Source organism: Mus caroli, chromosome 10 (genome assembly GCF_900094665.2).
Source record: "Mus caroli chromosome 10, CAROLI_EIJ_v1.1, whole genome shotgun sequence".
Taxonomy (NCBI): Eukaryota; Metazoa; Chordata; class Mammalia; order Rodentia; family Muridae; genus Mus; species Mus caroli.
This window is the reverse complement of record NC_034579.1, coordinates 20,655,678-20,672,507: the sequence shown is the minus strand read 5'-3', so window position 1 is coordinate 20,672,507 and position 16,830 is coordinate 20,655,678. Positions and strand designations below refer to the sequence as shown.

General features: G+C 41.1%; 1 protein-coding gene across 3 annotated transcripts in view; it reads left to right on the top strand.

Annotated features, from left to right (window-relative positions):
• Positions 1 to 16,089, top strand: part of Enpp1 (ectonucleotide pyrophosphatase/phosphodiesterase 1) — a 66,977-nt gene extending 50,888 nt beyond the window's left edge. For 2 of the 3 annotated variants that reach the window (XM_021174647.2, XM_021174645.2), the window contains exons 16-25: positions 964 to 1,033; positions 1,918 to 2,005; positions 2,842 to 3,008; positions 4,092 to 4,143; positions 5,599 to 5,750; positions 7,546 to 7,675; positions 8,830 to 8,910; positions 9,639 to 9,771; positions 11,668 to 11,830; positions 15,514 to 16,089. In XM_021174647.2, the coding sequence (XP_021030306.1) occupies positions 964 to 1,033; positions 1,918 to 2,005; positions 2,842 to 3,008; positions 4,092 to 4,143; positions 5,599 to 5,750; positions 7,546 to 7,675; positions 8,830 to 8,910; positions 9,639 to 9,771; positions 11,668 to 11,830; positions 15,514 to 15,684 (1,207 nt within the window). In that variant the 3' untranslated portion in view covers positions 15,685 to 16,089. Of the gene's footprint in view, positions 1 to 963; positions 1,034 to 1,917; positions 2,006 to 2,841; positions 3,009 to 4,091; positions 4,144 to 5,595; positions 5,751 to 7,545; positions 7,676 to 8,829; positions 8,911 to 9,638; positions 9,772 to 11,667; positions 11,831 to 15,513 lie in introns of all 3 variants that reach the window. The other variant, XM_021174644.2, reaches the window with a different exon arrangement.
• The last annotated feature ends 741 nt before the right edge of the window (positions 16,090 to 16,830 follow it).

Genomic DNA, 16,830 nt, shown 5'->3' with positions numbered 1-16,830 from the left:
TCCTGGAACTCACTTTGTAGACCAGGCTGGCCTCGAACTCAGAAATCCACCTGCCTCTGCCTCCCGAGTGCTGGGATTAAAGGCGTGCGCCACCACGTCCGGCTTAGTTATTTCTAACAATCCTTCCAAGTTCAGCACTTGTGAGAGCACTCTTTCACGAGCATGCATCTTGTTACACACAGCTGCTGCTTTTCATTTTCTTATACCAACCCATCAAGAAACCTCAGCTTGTTGGGAGTACTTACCAAAATATTTGCATGATTGATAATATTCAGATATCAAAACTTGACCGTTAAATTATTTTGGTAGTCACCCACAAAACCGTTAATTGTGACAAATGTCCCTGCTGAGTAATACTCGAAGCAGCGAAACAGTTCCGTCAACAGTTACACCTCTTCTCTCGACTACAGAGCGAGGCACTTAGTCTAGCAGATGCATAACAGGCCAGTCATTACTCTCAGGAGGTTCAGTATATGATGACTATCTTAATACTATATACGAGGGCTAGGCATATAGCTCTGTGGTAAAGTGCTTGCTTAGCACTTCTAAGGCTCTGGGTTCAAGCCCCAGTACCTCCAGCAACAGCAAAATACTACATCTAAGTATTATTATAAACCACATCATTTACAAATGACCTAAACGAGAAGTTCAAACCAAGTGGAGTGAAGATGAATGCCATTTTATTTATTTATTTTTTTTTTAGCACAGTAGGCATTCCAAGACCCTTACTTATATCTCTGTACTGAGGCTTGGTCACCTCTGTCTGTTGTTTTATGAATGGATCAGCTCCGAGCAAAACAGTATAAAGAATAATACCCAGGAGTTTCAGAGCAAAGTGGCTTTATTTAATTTATGTTGATTTAACAATAGCCACTTATTCTGTATGAATGAAAATAGCAGTGTGGTTGAAGTTTTGTCCAAGGATGAGAATCATATGACTAATTTATATATGTCAAAATTTAGGAATCCATCAGAGAGGAAATATTGTGGAAGTGGATTTCATGGCTCTGACAACCTGTTTTCAAACATGCAAGTGAGTAAGCCTTCTATACTTTGCTGATAGGATCAATCTTAAAAAGTCTGAGTCTTAAAAGAACAAACTTAGTGTGTAGAGAAAGACAGTTACTGAGCTTTATTCCTTTGGGAAGAATTAGAGCGTCTGTTAGGAAGCTGTATTCATGTTTCTGTGGACGTGTGATTTATTGGCCACCTTGATATGTGTCTAATGATCATTTTGAAGATATCTGAGCTCTATGAACTGTTTTGTCTCATGGCAAACATCAGTGACTTCAGGTGATCATGTTTATGATCTGAAAGGAGGTACCACCTGGCATTTGCATGGCATTTTAATTTTTTTCTGAATATAGTTGTAATAATGATTAAAATATTTCTCCTTAGCACCCTGTGAGGTAAGCAGTGTGAGTTTAAACTTCAGCTCTGGGTGATGGGTGCCCTCTCTGATCTCTGTGAATGTCACCCTCACAGATGGCATATATTCACACAGAAACACAAATAAAAAATAAATTATGAATCCCTTTTATGAAAAGAAAAGAACAAAATTTAAAATGCATTAAATTCCACCATAAATACACCAATTCAGAAACCATAGATTTCTATGAAACTTGTCTAATTTCATAGATGAAAAAATGATTTCATTGGTCACTCTGTTCTGATTATCAAGGCAAAGATTATAGTAAAATAAAAGAAATATTCTAGGTATCTATAGATAATGAAAATTAAAACAGGGCCCAAGCCAGCCCACTGGGCATGGCGGTTCCCTTCTTAGCTTATATAGACATCACTATACATATGTGTGCATGTGTACATATGTGTGCAATGCAGACAATATAAAATTTTGACCACCTCCATGCACAACTGAATTAAGCAGATAATCTTTTATATTTCTGGTGAATTCAGGCTCTTTTTATTGGCTATGGACCTGCCTTCAAGCATGGTGCTGAAGTTGACTCCTTTGAAAATATTGAAGTCTATAACTTAATGTGTGGTAAGTGTGAACAGCCATTCTGACGGGTGTAAAATGGATGTTCTTACAGAAGACCTGCGCTTGGTTGCTAGCACCCATGTTGGGTGACTTAGAACCACCCATAACAGTAGCTTTGTGGGACAAGTGGACTTTGGCTTCTGTTGTCACCAGCACTCACGTGCACATACTTATATAGACCCACACATACACATGATTAAAATAAATATAATCTTTTTGTTTGTTTTTTGAGATGAGATTTCCCTGTGCAGCCCTGGCTGTTCTGGAACTCACTGTTTAGAGCAGGCTAGCCTTGAATTCGGAGATTCGCCTGCCTCCGCCTCCAAGTGCTGGGATTAAAGGCATGGGGCATTTGCAACCATCTGGTTAAAATCAATCTTAAATAAATGAAAGGTTCAGGAATCTGGGTGGCATAGCACTTATGTCAGTAGTAGAACAGCACATTTGGGGTGGAGAAGTGACTCTCTAGTTCTTCCAGGTGACCCAGGTTCAGTATCCAACACTGCCCCAAGACAGCTTTCAAATAGCATCTAACTTGAGCTGCAGGGGATCCAACACACTCTTCTGGTCTCCACAGGTACCCACACTCACATGCACGCATGTGCACACATGTACAGTTTTTATAGAATATTATAATCGAAATAACTGTATATGGATAAAAAGAATCACAGATTCCTATAGTTGAAAGCCAAGCGTGTTTTATCTTCATTCTACTTAAATAAAAAGAGAATCAAATGCATCATCAGATGTAAAACTATAAAATGAAACTCATGGTACAAATCAATTTGTCTGGTCCTGAGATGTCTGCTTAACTCTTTACCATTCTTGGGACTCTGCAGATTTATTGGGTTTGATCCCAGCTCCCAATAATGGAAGTCATGGCAGCCTCAACCACCTTCTAAAGAAACCCATTTATAACCCAAGTCATCCCAAAGAAGAGGGTTTCCTGTCTCAGTGTCCAATCAAATCAACATCCAATGACCTCGGCTGCACATGTGACCCTTGGGTGAGTATAGCTGCAAAGCTTAATATTGTGTGTGTGTATGTGTGAACATCTCTCTCTCTCTCTCTCTCTCTCTCTCTCTCTGTGTGTGTGTGTTGTGTTCGAGCGCACGCACATGTGCACACACATCTCTCTGTCTCTCTCTTTCTGTCTCTCTCTCTCTGTGCACATCTCTCTCTGTCTCTGTGTACACATCTCTCTCTGTCTCTGTGTGTGTGTGCACCTCTCTCTCTCTCTCTCTCTCTCTCTCTCTCTCTCTCTNCTCTCTCTCTCTCTCTCTCTCTCTCTCTCTCTCTCTCTCTGTAGAATGTATTATAGAAAAGGCTAAGATGAAATTAAAATGTAGAAGTTGATGTAACATGATTATTAGGAAAATGTATGTATACTTTTAAATCTAAGAACACATGCAGATCACTTCTTAGAAATCTCCCCATCTACTTTCTGCATTTTTAGCTGTTTGTATTCTCTGGATATTATGAGCCCTTGAAGGCAGTTGGGCTGAATTCTACAGGATTCTTTGAGCAGAGCAAACCGATGTTATTGAATGTTCCTTCTCTAAAATAAGGCCCAACCCCCAACTTACTGCAAATTTAGGAGAAAAATATGTATGTGTGTGTGTGTGTGTGTGTGTGTGTGTAGGTTGTTGTTGTTCAAATGGATATAATAAATACATGGTTCCATTTTCATTAGTGGTAATTGTCCTAATCATAGTGATAATGTCTTAGCTGCTGTAAGAATGAAAAACTTTTCAGTAATCCATCAGCCCAATGGACAAGATTTATGAAGTTAGTAGCTGGATCTTATTTTACGGGTTCTCTTTTGCTTACCTTTGGTTTAGACATGGAATAGAGATCAGATTGTGAATCAGATTCATAGTTTCAGTTGCCACAGGTAATTTTGTCTCATGGCAACTGCTGCTTCTCCTCGTTCACCCCACCTTGTCAAAGAAGGAAAACATCTCGCATGATATTTTGTTAATTTTCTTTTTGTTTCTTCTTGGATTAGTTAAGCTACAGAAATGATATAGGACAAAATTAAAGCATAAGTTCTTACTCCTTAAAAAATCCCTTTATAAACTTCTTTTAGATTGTGCCAATCAAGGACTTTGAGAAACAGCTTAATCTGACCACCGAAGATGGTAAGGCATGTTTGCGCTCAGATCTGAAATGTGGATGCGGGTCCTTCTCTGTGTAAGCTTCATAGAGTTGTTGGGTTGGGGGCAGGACATTCTTTAGGAAGAACCAGGGAGCCATTTGATGAGACATAGTTTTCTCTGCCTGATAGTCTAGCATGTTATTTGTAAGACAAGAAACCTACACTGAAAAGGTATACACCCTGGTTTGTGAAAAGGTATGCCTTTCTGCACGTGTTGAAAGTGTTTTGAAATTTTAAAGATTTTTTTTTGTATGTTTATAAGAAAGCTTAGATTTCCATTTAAAATACTTGGCAAATTCCTGTCCCCTTGTTTTAAATTAATTGTAAGAGATTACAGGTTGATTTATCTATCTAAAGTTACTTCCGCATACATTTTTGAAAATTAACTTGTTTCTTATTGGTTCTTTTCTCATGGCTTTCTAATGAAGGCTATGACTTTGTAGGCAACAGATGCAATATTTTCTAACTGTGACTTGGGTGCTCAGAGTTTTGCTGGACGATCTCTAATCTTTAGATGATTTGACTAATGTTTCCTCCTTACTGGAACAAAAGGATAAGTTCTACATTAAACCTGACTTGAGCTGGTTTTCATAACTGTCGGGATTGGGGCAATCTTTTATCCCCAATGTAGCACAGTATGTGATAAAGATTGATGCATTGAGACCATGTAGAGCTGAGTTTGTGGGCTCAGGAGCAACACGATGGGGAAGTATTTATTCCCTGCAAGCCTCCATCACCTCATCTGTGAAGTAGGTGTAGGACTGTACTTCTTAAGGAGATGTAGGAAACAAGATGAGGACCATTCTGCAAAGCACCCTACCCTTAGAGAAATGGCATCAAGCCATTGTGTACAGTGACGTCTTATCTGCCAGTTGTTCCTAGCCTTCTAACCACCCACATGTACCTTCTTCACTTACCAGTCACTAAGCGAAGAGTGTTTAAAACAGTATTAAGGGATCAGGGGACTTGTGATGCAGTTAAATGGGTCGATTACTTGCCAGCGTGCCTGAAGTCCTGGGTTCACTCCCCCAGCACTACAAAGAATTAGGCATGCTGCCACGCACCTGTAATGCCAGCACTCAGGAGGCGGAAGCAGAAAGATCGGAAGTTCAAGGTCTGCCCTGGCTACACACTCACTTTGGTACCAACCTGGGCTAACCTGAGTCTTTGTCTCAAAAAAAAATATATTATTTATTTATTTTTGGGTAGTGTGACAATAACTTATGGTAATCCAAGATAGTATTCTCTTGTGACACTTCTTTTTTAAACAGAACATTGATGTTTCAGTAGAAAAGGCAACGTTTCATGGATTTACATTTGTGTGTGTTTCTGTGCCCTGAGGCGTTTGTGACATGGTTAAAAGAGTTACATGAGTGCTCCGTTGCAGAGCACCAAACATTGTAAAGTGTGGTTTCATTTTCCCTTTGTGACCAAGTAGATGACGCTTACCATATAACTGTACCCTACGGGAGGCCCCGGATTCTACTGAAGCAGCACCGCATCTGTCTACTCCAGCAGCAACAGTTCTTGACCGGCTACAGCCTGGACCTCCTCATGCCCCTCTGGACGTCTTACACCTTCCTCAGTAATGCAAGTATCTGCCCCTTCTTTGCGCTATGTTGAAAGCAGTTTACTGCTGTTAGTCTGTTACCCCTTCCTGAAAGAGGAGAGGAATCCAGAAGTTAGGGCACAGCTTCAGGTCCGCCACTATCTCCCTGTGTAGCTGTGAGACTCAGACTGAACTTCTCCAGAGCTGATTTCCTTTATGCCCCTTTACCCCTCCCCCCTTCTTTTATTTTTTTTTTTAAGACAGGGTTTCTCTGTGTTACCCTGGCTGTCCTGCAACTCACTTCGTAGACCAGGCTGGCCTCAAGCTCAGAGATGTGCCTACCTCTGCCTCCTGGGTTCTGTGAATAAAGGCTTGTGTCACCACACTGGCTACCCTCCTATTTTTAATATTGTGACTCTGATTTATACTCCTAGGAAATCAGATTGGCAATAGGTCACAATTTCTCTTCTTGAAAGGAAGGAATGGCTATCTGAGCGCATGGGTTGTCTCCAATTGACCAAATTTAAGGAGACCCATGAGAGCTCTGTCCGGTTGGTTGCTGCCCCTCATTCACCTGAGAACCCCAACATGGAAGGACCAGCAGGCATTTGTAACCCCCTCCTGCTCCTGCCAATAACAGAGAAGTGGGGAATCAGGTTACCATCCTCCCTCACTCCAGCCCCACTGGTTAAATGGAAGGAGAATGGTAAAGGAACCATGGGTGATTGGCAAGCCATAAAGATAGCCTTAAGGGCTTGCAAGGGGATTGAGAGCTCCATTGAAGGAAACAGGCTTAATAAGTAAACTTAGTACTGATACTCTCTGAGAGTCCTACATAGAAAGATAGAGATATGCACATATGTATATCATTTCTATTCAAATACTCATTTCTTAAAGATTTATTTATTTATTTATTTTATGTATATGAGTACATTGTAGCTGTACAGATGGTTGTGAGCCTTCATGTGGTTGTTGGGAATTGATTTAGGACCTCTCTCTCTCTGGTCCGCCCCACTCGCTCCAGTCAACTCTGCTCGCTCAGTTCCTGCTTGTTCCGGCCCAAAGATTTATTTATTATTATAAATAAGTACACTGTAGCTGTTTTCAGACGCACCAGATCTCATTACGAGTGGTTGTGAGCTACCATATGGTTGCTGGGAATTGAACTCAGGACCTTTGGAAGAGCAATCAGTGCTCTTACCCGCTGAGCCATCTAACCAGCCCTAAAATACTCATTTTTATAGACATTCACATTTGTGCAAAATTTTTTGAGCATTTTAAAACATGTTTGAAGATTACTTTCAGTCAGTATTTCCCCCTGTGGTATGTAGTGTTCACCATGTTTAGTGTGCACAGGAATTTATTGTGGTTTACTGCTGTAATTTGTGATGGCCATTGCTTCTGTCTGATTCTGGTTTTCTTATCCAAACAAAACTATGTGAAGTCGGTTTCTCTATGACCCCTGAGAGCGTTTTCCCTTGCTGTGTTCTCTCTCTCCCTCCTTCTCTCTCTCTCTCTTAGAAACTTTTGGCTGTATTTTTAGATTTGGAAGATGGAGAGAGCTTCTTGGAAATTGACTTTTTATCTCATACAATGTTTAAAACTGTATAAATAAAACATAGCCATCACAGCAGAAGACCCTTGCACATATAGGGATCAATAGCCTTCCCATTGCAGAATGTGTTTGTGCTTTAGATAGAAAATATCCGCAGACAGAAGGGAAATGGGAGAGCGCTGTGACTCTGTGATGGTGCCATGACGATTGCCCCTAACTCATTAGCATCCATCTCTGCTCCATGCCTGACACCTGCTGATTCTCCACCATTTGTTCCTCAGGACCAATTCTCCAGAGATGACTTTCCCAACTGTCTGTACCAGGACCTTCGGATTCCCCTTAGTCCCGTGCATAAATGTTCCTATTATAAAAGCAATTCTAAGCTAAGTTATGGCTTCCTCACGCCACCGAGTAAGTACCTCGCCACCTTGGCCCCACGGCTTTCCCTTCCCCAAGTTTTCCTTTTTGCTTGCTTATGAATCTCTCGTGGGTCTGTGGGTGTGGCTTACTGCTAGAGAACTCTCCTAGCATGTAGGAGTCCCTGGGCCAAGTGTCAGCACCAAATTAATAATAGCAATAACGAAAGTAATAAAATATATTAGTGAGAAATATCTTCCATGCATTCTGTGGCACTGTGTGGAGCCTTTTTTTTTTTTTTTAATTAACTAGTGAGAATGATACTTTAGGAACATAATTGGGAAATCATTACATTTGCCCGAAGCTTGAAAGTCCGATTCATTGTATATTGTGTGTTTAGGGAGTTATTGACCTTGTGCAAATATTCAGGTAGAAGACTTTGTCTTTTCCTTGCATTTCCCTGAAAACTTGAAAGTGAAAGGCTATATCTAGCTCTTAGGAAGGAGGTAATCCACCTCCCATTTCCCCTCCCTGTCCCACCCTCACCAAGAGCCCCACCCCTTACAGTTCACAGCAGAACTAAGCACATCCTCTCCCAGTGAGGCCCAACCAGGCCCTTAAGGAGACTTTTTAAGGCCAGCCTTAAAAGGCAAAAATCAAAACCCCCAGGTACTCAAGCCCTCATCTTCCAGTCCAGCCCTGAGTAAGTTCCTGTAGACACCACTTGGCCATGGAACTATAAGAGAGCAAGTCCTAGCTCAGTTTACACAAAGAAGCCTTGTGTGGCATGCTGGGGCAGACTCCAGGGTTGTTTTCTCTGGGTGGTAGGTGTTGTGCTGAAGCCAGAACTTCTGAACTTTCTTCCTTTGGCTATATAAAAAAAAAAAAGTTTGAGAAGTTTGTAAACACAATACTCTTTCAGCTGAAATAAGAGAAATAAGGCAAAAGTTTGAAAAGGTCTGGTTCAGGGCTTTCTTATTAACATTTGTGTTTCTTCGATAAATTATCAGCACAAAGAATGAGTTTGCATTTTTATTTTCCTAAGGAACTTGGGCAAATGTCTTACTTTCCTGTCTGTGAGGACCTGGGCAGGTTTTACAGGATTCAGCTGACTCTCAGCTAACTGTTACTCTCCACCCCAAGACATTGCGAAACCTTCTTCATGCTGTATGAAAGAGCCGTTTTCTTTTTCTTTTTTTTATTCACAGGACTAAATAGAGTTTCAAATCACATATACTCCGAAGCGCTGCTTACATCTAATATGGTGCCAATGTATCAGAGTTTTCAAGGTAAAAATCTCTAATGATGGTTTCTGTATATGTAAATTTAGTCATTATGTAATATAATTTATAGTTTTGACTAAATGTGCCCTCTGCAGGTACTTGAACACAAAAAATTCTATAAATACTAAGAGATATATTCCAGTATATGTTTACTTTGTATTTACATGTTATAAGCATCTTTGGCAAAAAAAATTATATGGTATATTCTCTCTTGTTACATAGTGAATCCAATAAACTAATACATCAGCTTTCAGTATGGTTCCTTATTTAAATAAGTTTGGGTAATTATTTTCATTTTTAAAATGAATAGATTTTATAGCATTATGTAAAGTTATAATACAGAATATAAAATATACCACGTGTAAGGACATCTTATTTGAATTTTTGTCTATGACACATGTATATTTTCAGAGGACAAATTCAGCTATGAGTAGTGAGTCTGATTCATGGTTTGTGCTTCTTCGGTGCTTAGTGTTGACACACAGTCATTACTGCAGGTTAAGGTGCTTATTTCCGAATACAGAGATGGAGTTGGATCCGCGTTTGCCCTGTAGTCTTTCTGAGCCAAAAGCGAATCCTACATTCTGGGCTTGGCAGCAGACTGAAGCCAATACCGACCTAATCCTCAGTTATTACAAAGACTAGCATTGCTTTATACCATTCTCCAGTTCCACACAGCGGCAGAGCGTGCCGGTCGTTCTTGTGAAATTGCAGCATCTTCTCTTGTTTTTCAGTTATATGGCACTACCTTCATGACACCCTACTGCAAAGGTATGCCCATGAAAGGAATGGCATCAATGTTGTCAGCGGTCCCGTGTTTGACTTTGATTATGATGGACGCTATGATTCCTTAGAGATCCTGAAACAGTAAGAGCATATTTCATACTCTTCAAGGGAGCTATCGAGGGGGATTTCCATCTAGCCAGCAGATCCTTTCTATACAGTGCAACTCAAGTGTACATAGGGACACTTACCACCCAGAGGCATTTTGAAATCTCTACAACAGGTATAATACTCAGTTTCAACCAAATTAATTGTTTTCAATGAAAGAAGTCACATCTCCCCATTCATGAGCCCTGTGTACATGCTGATCCCAATTTCAGATCTCTGTGTGGCTCAGTGTTGAATGCTCATTTAATAGATGTTCAGTTAGAGCAGACACTGAGAACAGCGCTGGTCCTCTGACAGAAGCGCAGAGTGCAGAGGAGAGAAAGGGGATGAAAATGCACCAAGCCATCTCCCACTGGATGGCAGGGAGGGAACCACCATCCTGAGGAAACTGTCAATGGAGCTGATTCCATAAAATGAAATAAGGGAATGTTCTAAAAACTGGTTGATGCTTTTGATTCTTTTGTGGGAAAGAGGTGTGGGGCAGGATTCAAACTCAGGATCTCTCAGAAAGAAGACAAGCGCCCACCACTAAGCTATGTGCCTTACCCTGGTTGAACCCCATTAAAGCAAATAACTTAACAACATTTTCTAAAACCACCTCAAGACAGTTACCAAAGACTCTACTGAGATTTTGTCCCTTACAGAGAACTCTCTTATTGCTTTATAACAAAACATCTTGGGAGTATGTCAGTTTGTAAAATGCATACTTTTAAACTGTGTCTATTATTTTAGGTTTTTGTGTGCTTGTTTGTTAGCAGCAGGGTTTCTCTATGTAGTCCTAGCTATCTTGGAACTCTCCGTGCAGACCAAGCTGGCCTTGAAGTCACAGAGATCCACCCTAGTGCTAGGATTAAAGGTGGGTGCCAACACACCCAGACAGCTTAGCTGTGTCTATTGAAGCAGAAAGTTTATTTTTACATGGCTGGCCTGTAAGCCAAGTTGTGGAGGTTGTAGAAGAGACCTTATATGCTCTCGTCTCACAGAGTTATCCAGAACTCTTGTTTTCAATGTATGTTCCAGGTTATGATTCTACACAGGGTCAGTTTATTTGGAAAATAGTGATTGTCACTGTCTTAAATTTTGAAAAATGCCCAACAAATAATCACAGGTTTAAAAACAGGTCAGTCTTAACAAGAGTCTGTTCTTAGTTTTCAATTCTTTTTCTCAGTTAAAGTTTGGGGGTAAAACCAGAAATTTAGTCAAAGGGATGGAGAATTCATGGCATATCCTCTCTAAGGAGGGGCCTTGGTTGATTCTCTGTCATTGTGCGGCTGACAAAAGAGCATCAATACTAATCTAGAGTTAGAATGTTGGTTGTAAGTTTGTAAGTGTTCAAAGATTTCATATATATGCATATATATACATACATATATATATTATCTGAATATTCTTTAGATAGAAATGGAAAAGTCAAATTTTAATAGAAAAGGTTATTTGAACATTCTAGTTATTAGCATCAATAATTGAGGTATAATGATTATTTAATTATTTATTCTATTTATTCTTTTTTTTTTTTTTTTTTTTTGAGACAGGGTTTCTCTGTGTAGCCCTGGCTGTCCTGGAACTCACTTTGTAGACCAGGCTGGCCTCAAACTCNTTGAGACAGGGTTTCTCTGTGTAGCCCTGGCTGTCCTGGAACTCACTTTGTAGACCAGGCTGGCCTCAAACTCAGAAATCCTCCTGCCTCTGCCTCCCGAGTGCTGGGATTAAAGATGTGCACCACCACACCCGGCTAATTATTTATTCTTATAACATGCTTATTTAATTAAATGTAAACCTCAGATATGTTTTAGTAAAAGTAGGCTCTACTGAAGTATTATTAAGAGAAAGATAAACGTTTCTTAATGAGAGTGAATGTCACATATTTTACAGAAACAGCAGAGTCATCCGAAGTCAGGAAATTCTGATTCCGACTCACTTCTTCATTGTGCTCACCAGCTGCAAGCAGCTGTCTGAGACTCCTTTGGAGTGCTCCGCCTTAGAGCCCTCAGCCTACATACTGCCTCATAGGCCTGATAACATTGAGAGCTGTACGGTAAGTAACAGCCTGTCTCCCTTGCCTCCCTCACACATGGATGTGTAACCTGTGTGTACCCTACATTGCTCACACTCTGGAAGAAACAGAACTCCTGAGTGTACATGGGTTTTGGATTTACCTCATGGTTTTACATGTGGGCGTTATTTTTTATTATAGTATTTATTTAGGGAGAGAGCATCATGTGTGTGTGTGTGCGCACATGCGCTCGCGTGCATCTTGATACATCTGGCTTGCTGGAGGCCCATGGGTATTTATGGGGAGTAGATTCTCTTCTTCCAACACGTTGGGGTTAGGGAGTGAACTCAGGTTGTCAGGCTTGGTGACGAGTGCCTTTACCCACTCAGGGCCCATCTCGATGGCCCTTAAATTGATCTTTGAAAATTACGACCTTGATCTTTGTAGAAGACCACCTTGTCCTTAGGCTTCTTATATGTTTATGGTTATCTCTTTCTTTGGGTTAGGGAAGTTTTCTTCTTTAATTTTGTTGAAGATATTTCCTGGCCCTTTAAATTGGGAATCTTCACTCTCTTCTATACCTATTATCCTTAGGTTTGGTCTTCCCATTGTGTCCTGGATTTCCTGGATGTTTTGGGTTAGGAGCTTTGTGCATTGTGCATTTTCTTTGACTGTTGTGTCAATGTTTGTACGGTATCTTCTGCACCTGAGATTCTCTCTTCTATCTCTTGTATTCTGTTGGTGATGCTTGCATCTCTGACACCTGATCTCTTTCCTAGGTTTTCTTACTTCAGGGCTGTTTCCATTTGTGATTTCTATATTGTTTCTATTTCCATTTTTAGATTTTGGATATTTTTGTTCATTTCCTTCACCTGTTTGATTGTGTTTTCCTGTAATTCTTTAAGGGATTTTTGTGTTTCCTCTTTAAGGGCTTCTATCTGTTTACCTGTGTACTCCTGTATTTCTTTAAGGGAGTTATTTATGCTCTTCTTAAAGCCCTCTATCATCTTCATGAGAAGTGATTCTCCATCCAAGCCTTGCTTTTTCAGCGTGATAGTGTATCCAGGTCTTGTTATGGTGGAAGAATTGGGTTCTGATGATGCCAAGTAACCTTGGTTTCTGTTGCTTCTGTTCTTATGCTTGCCTCTCACCATCTTATAATCTCTAGTGCTACCTGCCCCCACTATATCTGACTGGAGCCTGTCCTTCCTATAATCCTAGTTGTGTTAGAATCCCTAAGAGTCCAGCTGTCTCTTCAGTGATCCTGTGATTCTGGGATCATGTGATCCTGAGATTCTGGGTGTGTCAGAGTTCCTGTGAATCAAGCTGCCTCTGGAACCCTGAGATCGTGATGTGACCAAGCTCCTAGGATCCTGTGATCCTGTGATCCTGGGCTTGTTAGAATGCCTGGTAGTGAAGCCTCCTCTGGGTGCTGTGGGACTGACTGCCTATGGAGTTTGTACCCAAGGTAAACCGGCACAGGCCGGAAGGAACCCCCAAAACTAGACTATTATAACCTCACTATTATAAATTAATATTAAAGCTATAGTAAGAAAGCATTTAAATATAGTTCTTCCATATATAACATTATGAAGATCTTTATTATAGTATTTGCCATTCTAGTGGTGATTTTTTTTTTTGGAACAATTGTTGATTTTTTTCATCAAGTTTTTTTCCTTGAGAGATTAAATTGCTGTTAAATATACATCAGTTGTCCAGAATGATGTAGTAAGTATTATACATTAAATATGTTCTGGAGCAAATAGCTGAAGCATCAATACAGAGAAGCAAGGAAGGAGCCTCTTGTAACAGGGTCAACTGTATACCTGTTGATACGGTGCTGTGATCAGTGGAGCCAGAAGGGGACTCAGGCTGTTCATCTCTTCTGTTCTACCGTGCTTACTCGTGGCTTTGGCCTACACGAACTAAAAATGATTTCTGCTTTTCAGATTTCACATTTGAATTCTGCATGGACCTGCTGGGGTTGGGGGCGGGGAGAGGCAGCCCCAAATTTATCCTTTCATCAAAATGTTGTTGAGTGACTTGAGCCAAACATCACAAGGCTGTTCTACTCTGCCATTCCGAAGAGGAGTGTCCTCGCTGGTTGATGGGAACATTGTATTCAGTTCTTTAATGGCAGCATAAAAGACACTAAATATTGCAGGAAGCCGGAAAGAAAGTTATTTTAAAGCTTGTTACACAGTTACTGTTTCTTCTGCTTCCCCTCTGAAGGAGTGACTAAGCATTAGTTGCGTTAGCCTGAAGAGACATTCTGGTTATAAGTCCTCTTTACTCATTCCTAAGAATGCTGAAATAAACGGACAGACACTGCCTACTGACAAGGAGTTCATGGCGTCAGGTGCTTCCCTCAAAGCCAGAGTAAGGGGTTGTGGCTGGGAGGGAGCTAAGCAGCAGCTGATTTAAGTTTGATGGGAAATGCGAGGTTTCAGTTCTGCTTTTTATGGTAAAACTCTTTATTTTTTTCTACTAATAAGATCCCAAGAGTGCATGGGGCTTTAAAAACAATTACATTTATTAGTAATGTGTGTGTGTGTGTGCACATGTGTGTGAGCATGTGTGTGTGTGTGCACATGTGTGTGAGCATGTGTGTGTGAGCATGTGTGTGAGCATGTGTGTGCGCATGTGTGTGAGCATGTGTGTGTGAGCATGTATGTGTGTGCACATGTGTGTGAGCATGTGTGTGTGTGCACATGTGTGTGAGCATGTGTGTGTGTGCACATGTGTGTGAGCATGTGTGTGTGAGCATGTGTGAGCATGTGTGTGAGCATGTGTGTGAGCATGTATGTGTGTGCACATGTGTGTAAGCATGTGTGTGTGTGCACATGTGTGTGAGCATGTGTGTGAGCATGTATGTGTGTGCACATGTGTGTGAGCATGTGTGTGTGTGCACATGTGTGTGAGCATGTGTGTGTGTGCCCATGGGTGTGAGCATGTGTGTGTGTGCCCATGGGTGTGAGCAAATGCTGTGTGAATCTCAGAGAACATTTTTCAGAAGTCGGCTCCCTCCGTCCCCAGCCTTTGTCCTGGGGATGAAGTTCATGCAGCCAGGTTTGGCAGCATCTTCCTGGCCCCATAGACCTTTTTGATACACGCCTTTGACCCTTTCCCATGGCCATTTTCAGAAATGCTTATAGAATATGGATGCATCCTTTCTATCCCTGCTATCTAATTTAACTATGTGCTCTACTGCCATGGACCAGAGAGTCTGCCTTTGGTTTTTTTCTGATCACATATTGTCTAGGTCTTTATTCTCTTCAGAAATGAAATTTCTTCTTATGTATTTTCCAACCCCAGTTCCATGAGACCATAAAGGTGACACATTCCCGTGATAACTAGAGTTGGTTTGATATAGTTGCTCACATCTTATACTTGATCTTTAAACCCAGCCTGGATTTGGCCCACTGGGGCAAGAGAGATGGTTCAGTGGTTAAGAACACTAGCTGCTTTTCGAGTAGCCCTGGGTTGGACTCTTAGCACTAAACAGTATAACCAGCAACCATCAATAATTCTAGTTCCAGGAGATTTGATCACCTGATTTTCATGATGCACAGGTAATGCATTCAGGCAACACACACACACACATCTGTGACTTCTGTCATTTCTCAGCCTAAAATATCCTAAGTAAATAAGCTGAGAAGAGGGGGACCTTACTGGGAACGTGGACTGAGTGTTCTCTGGTGACTCTTCTTCATCTTCTGTCCTAGCATGGGAAGCGGGAGTCTTCATGGGTCGAGGAGTTGCTGACCTTGCACAGAGCTCGGGTCACAGACGTGGAACTCATCACCGGCCTCAGCTTCTACCAGGACCGACAAGAGTCAGTTTCAGAACTGCTGAGGTTGAAAACACATTTGCCAATCTTCAGCCAAGAAGACTGATTGTTTTTTATTAAAACAAAACAAAACAAAACAAACACCATAGATCCTTTTGAAAGAGTCTTATATTTGATACAGTCCTCTACACTTTTGCATTGTTTGGAAACGGTCGAGTGGAGTTACAACTGGGCCTCCCTGTGTGGTGTCGATGTCCCTGGCTGGGCTGTGTGATGACTCAGCACATCTGCAGAGTGTTCCTGTCCTGTGCCATGCAGACTTCCTGTCTAAGAATTAGATGTGTCACTAACGCATGGGGAGTAAAGACACTTCACCTCACACCTGGAAGTGTTCTTAAGGGACGAGGGGCAGTGTACATGGTCTGGGGACCTGATGTTGGAACCCTATTGTTGTTAATAAAACTGAGTAAAGGACTGGGGTAGCTCATGTCCCATTAAAAAAAAAAAAAAAGGAAAATGGTTCTGGATTGATTTTTACTTGGAGTTTCAGTTTTAACTAAATGAGGTCCCATTTCTATTTTTTCTGTCTCCTCCAATAACCAAAATCTTGTGCTTTTAAAACAAATTGTGATTGGGTCTCTTCAGGTTTAGTGGCTTTCCATCAAAAAACTGGACTTTTGATGGAAAATTTGTGAGTTGAGGATATCTAGCTTTTATAAAAATCAGACTCTATGTTTATACACACATGCACACATACACATGCATGTACGCATGCACACACACATGTAACACATGTGCACACACATGTACACACATACACATGTAACACGCCCACACACGTGCACGCTCTTGAATATGCACATGCACACACATATGCACTTGCACATCCCAGGCCTCTTTACTAGAAATAAATGAAGACTGAAAAGAGCCCTGAGCCTGGTTCTCTCAGGCCATTAAAATTGGGCTTTGTTTGGATGAAACCGGAGAGAACTCATTGGCACTTGCAAAGGGACTTTTTTTTTTCCACTGTGAAGAGTGTTTTCTCTGCACAAGAGAACCCCCCCTCCCCCACAGCTATGGGAGAAGAGCTTTGCCTGGCTTAGCTCTTCAGTTTGAAGCTGTGTAGATCTGAAGAGAATTCGTCACCCATCACTTAACATCTTCACTGTGCACATGACAAATGACACAGTGATGTAATTTCCCCTCACCAACATTGCCACTGACATTGGTGTAATAACTTAGAAGGTGTTGT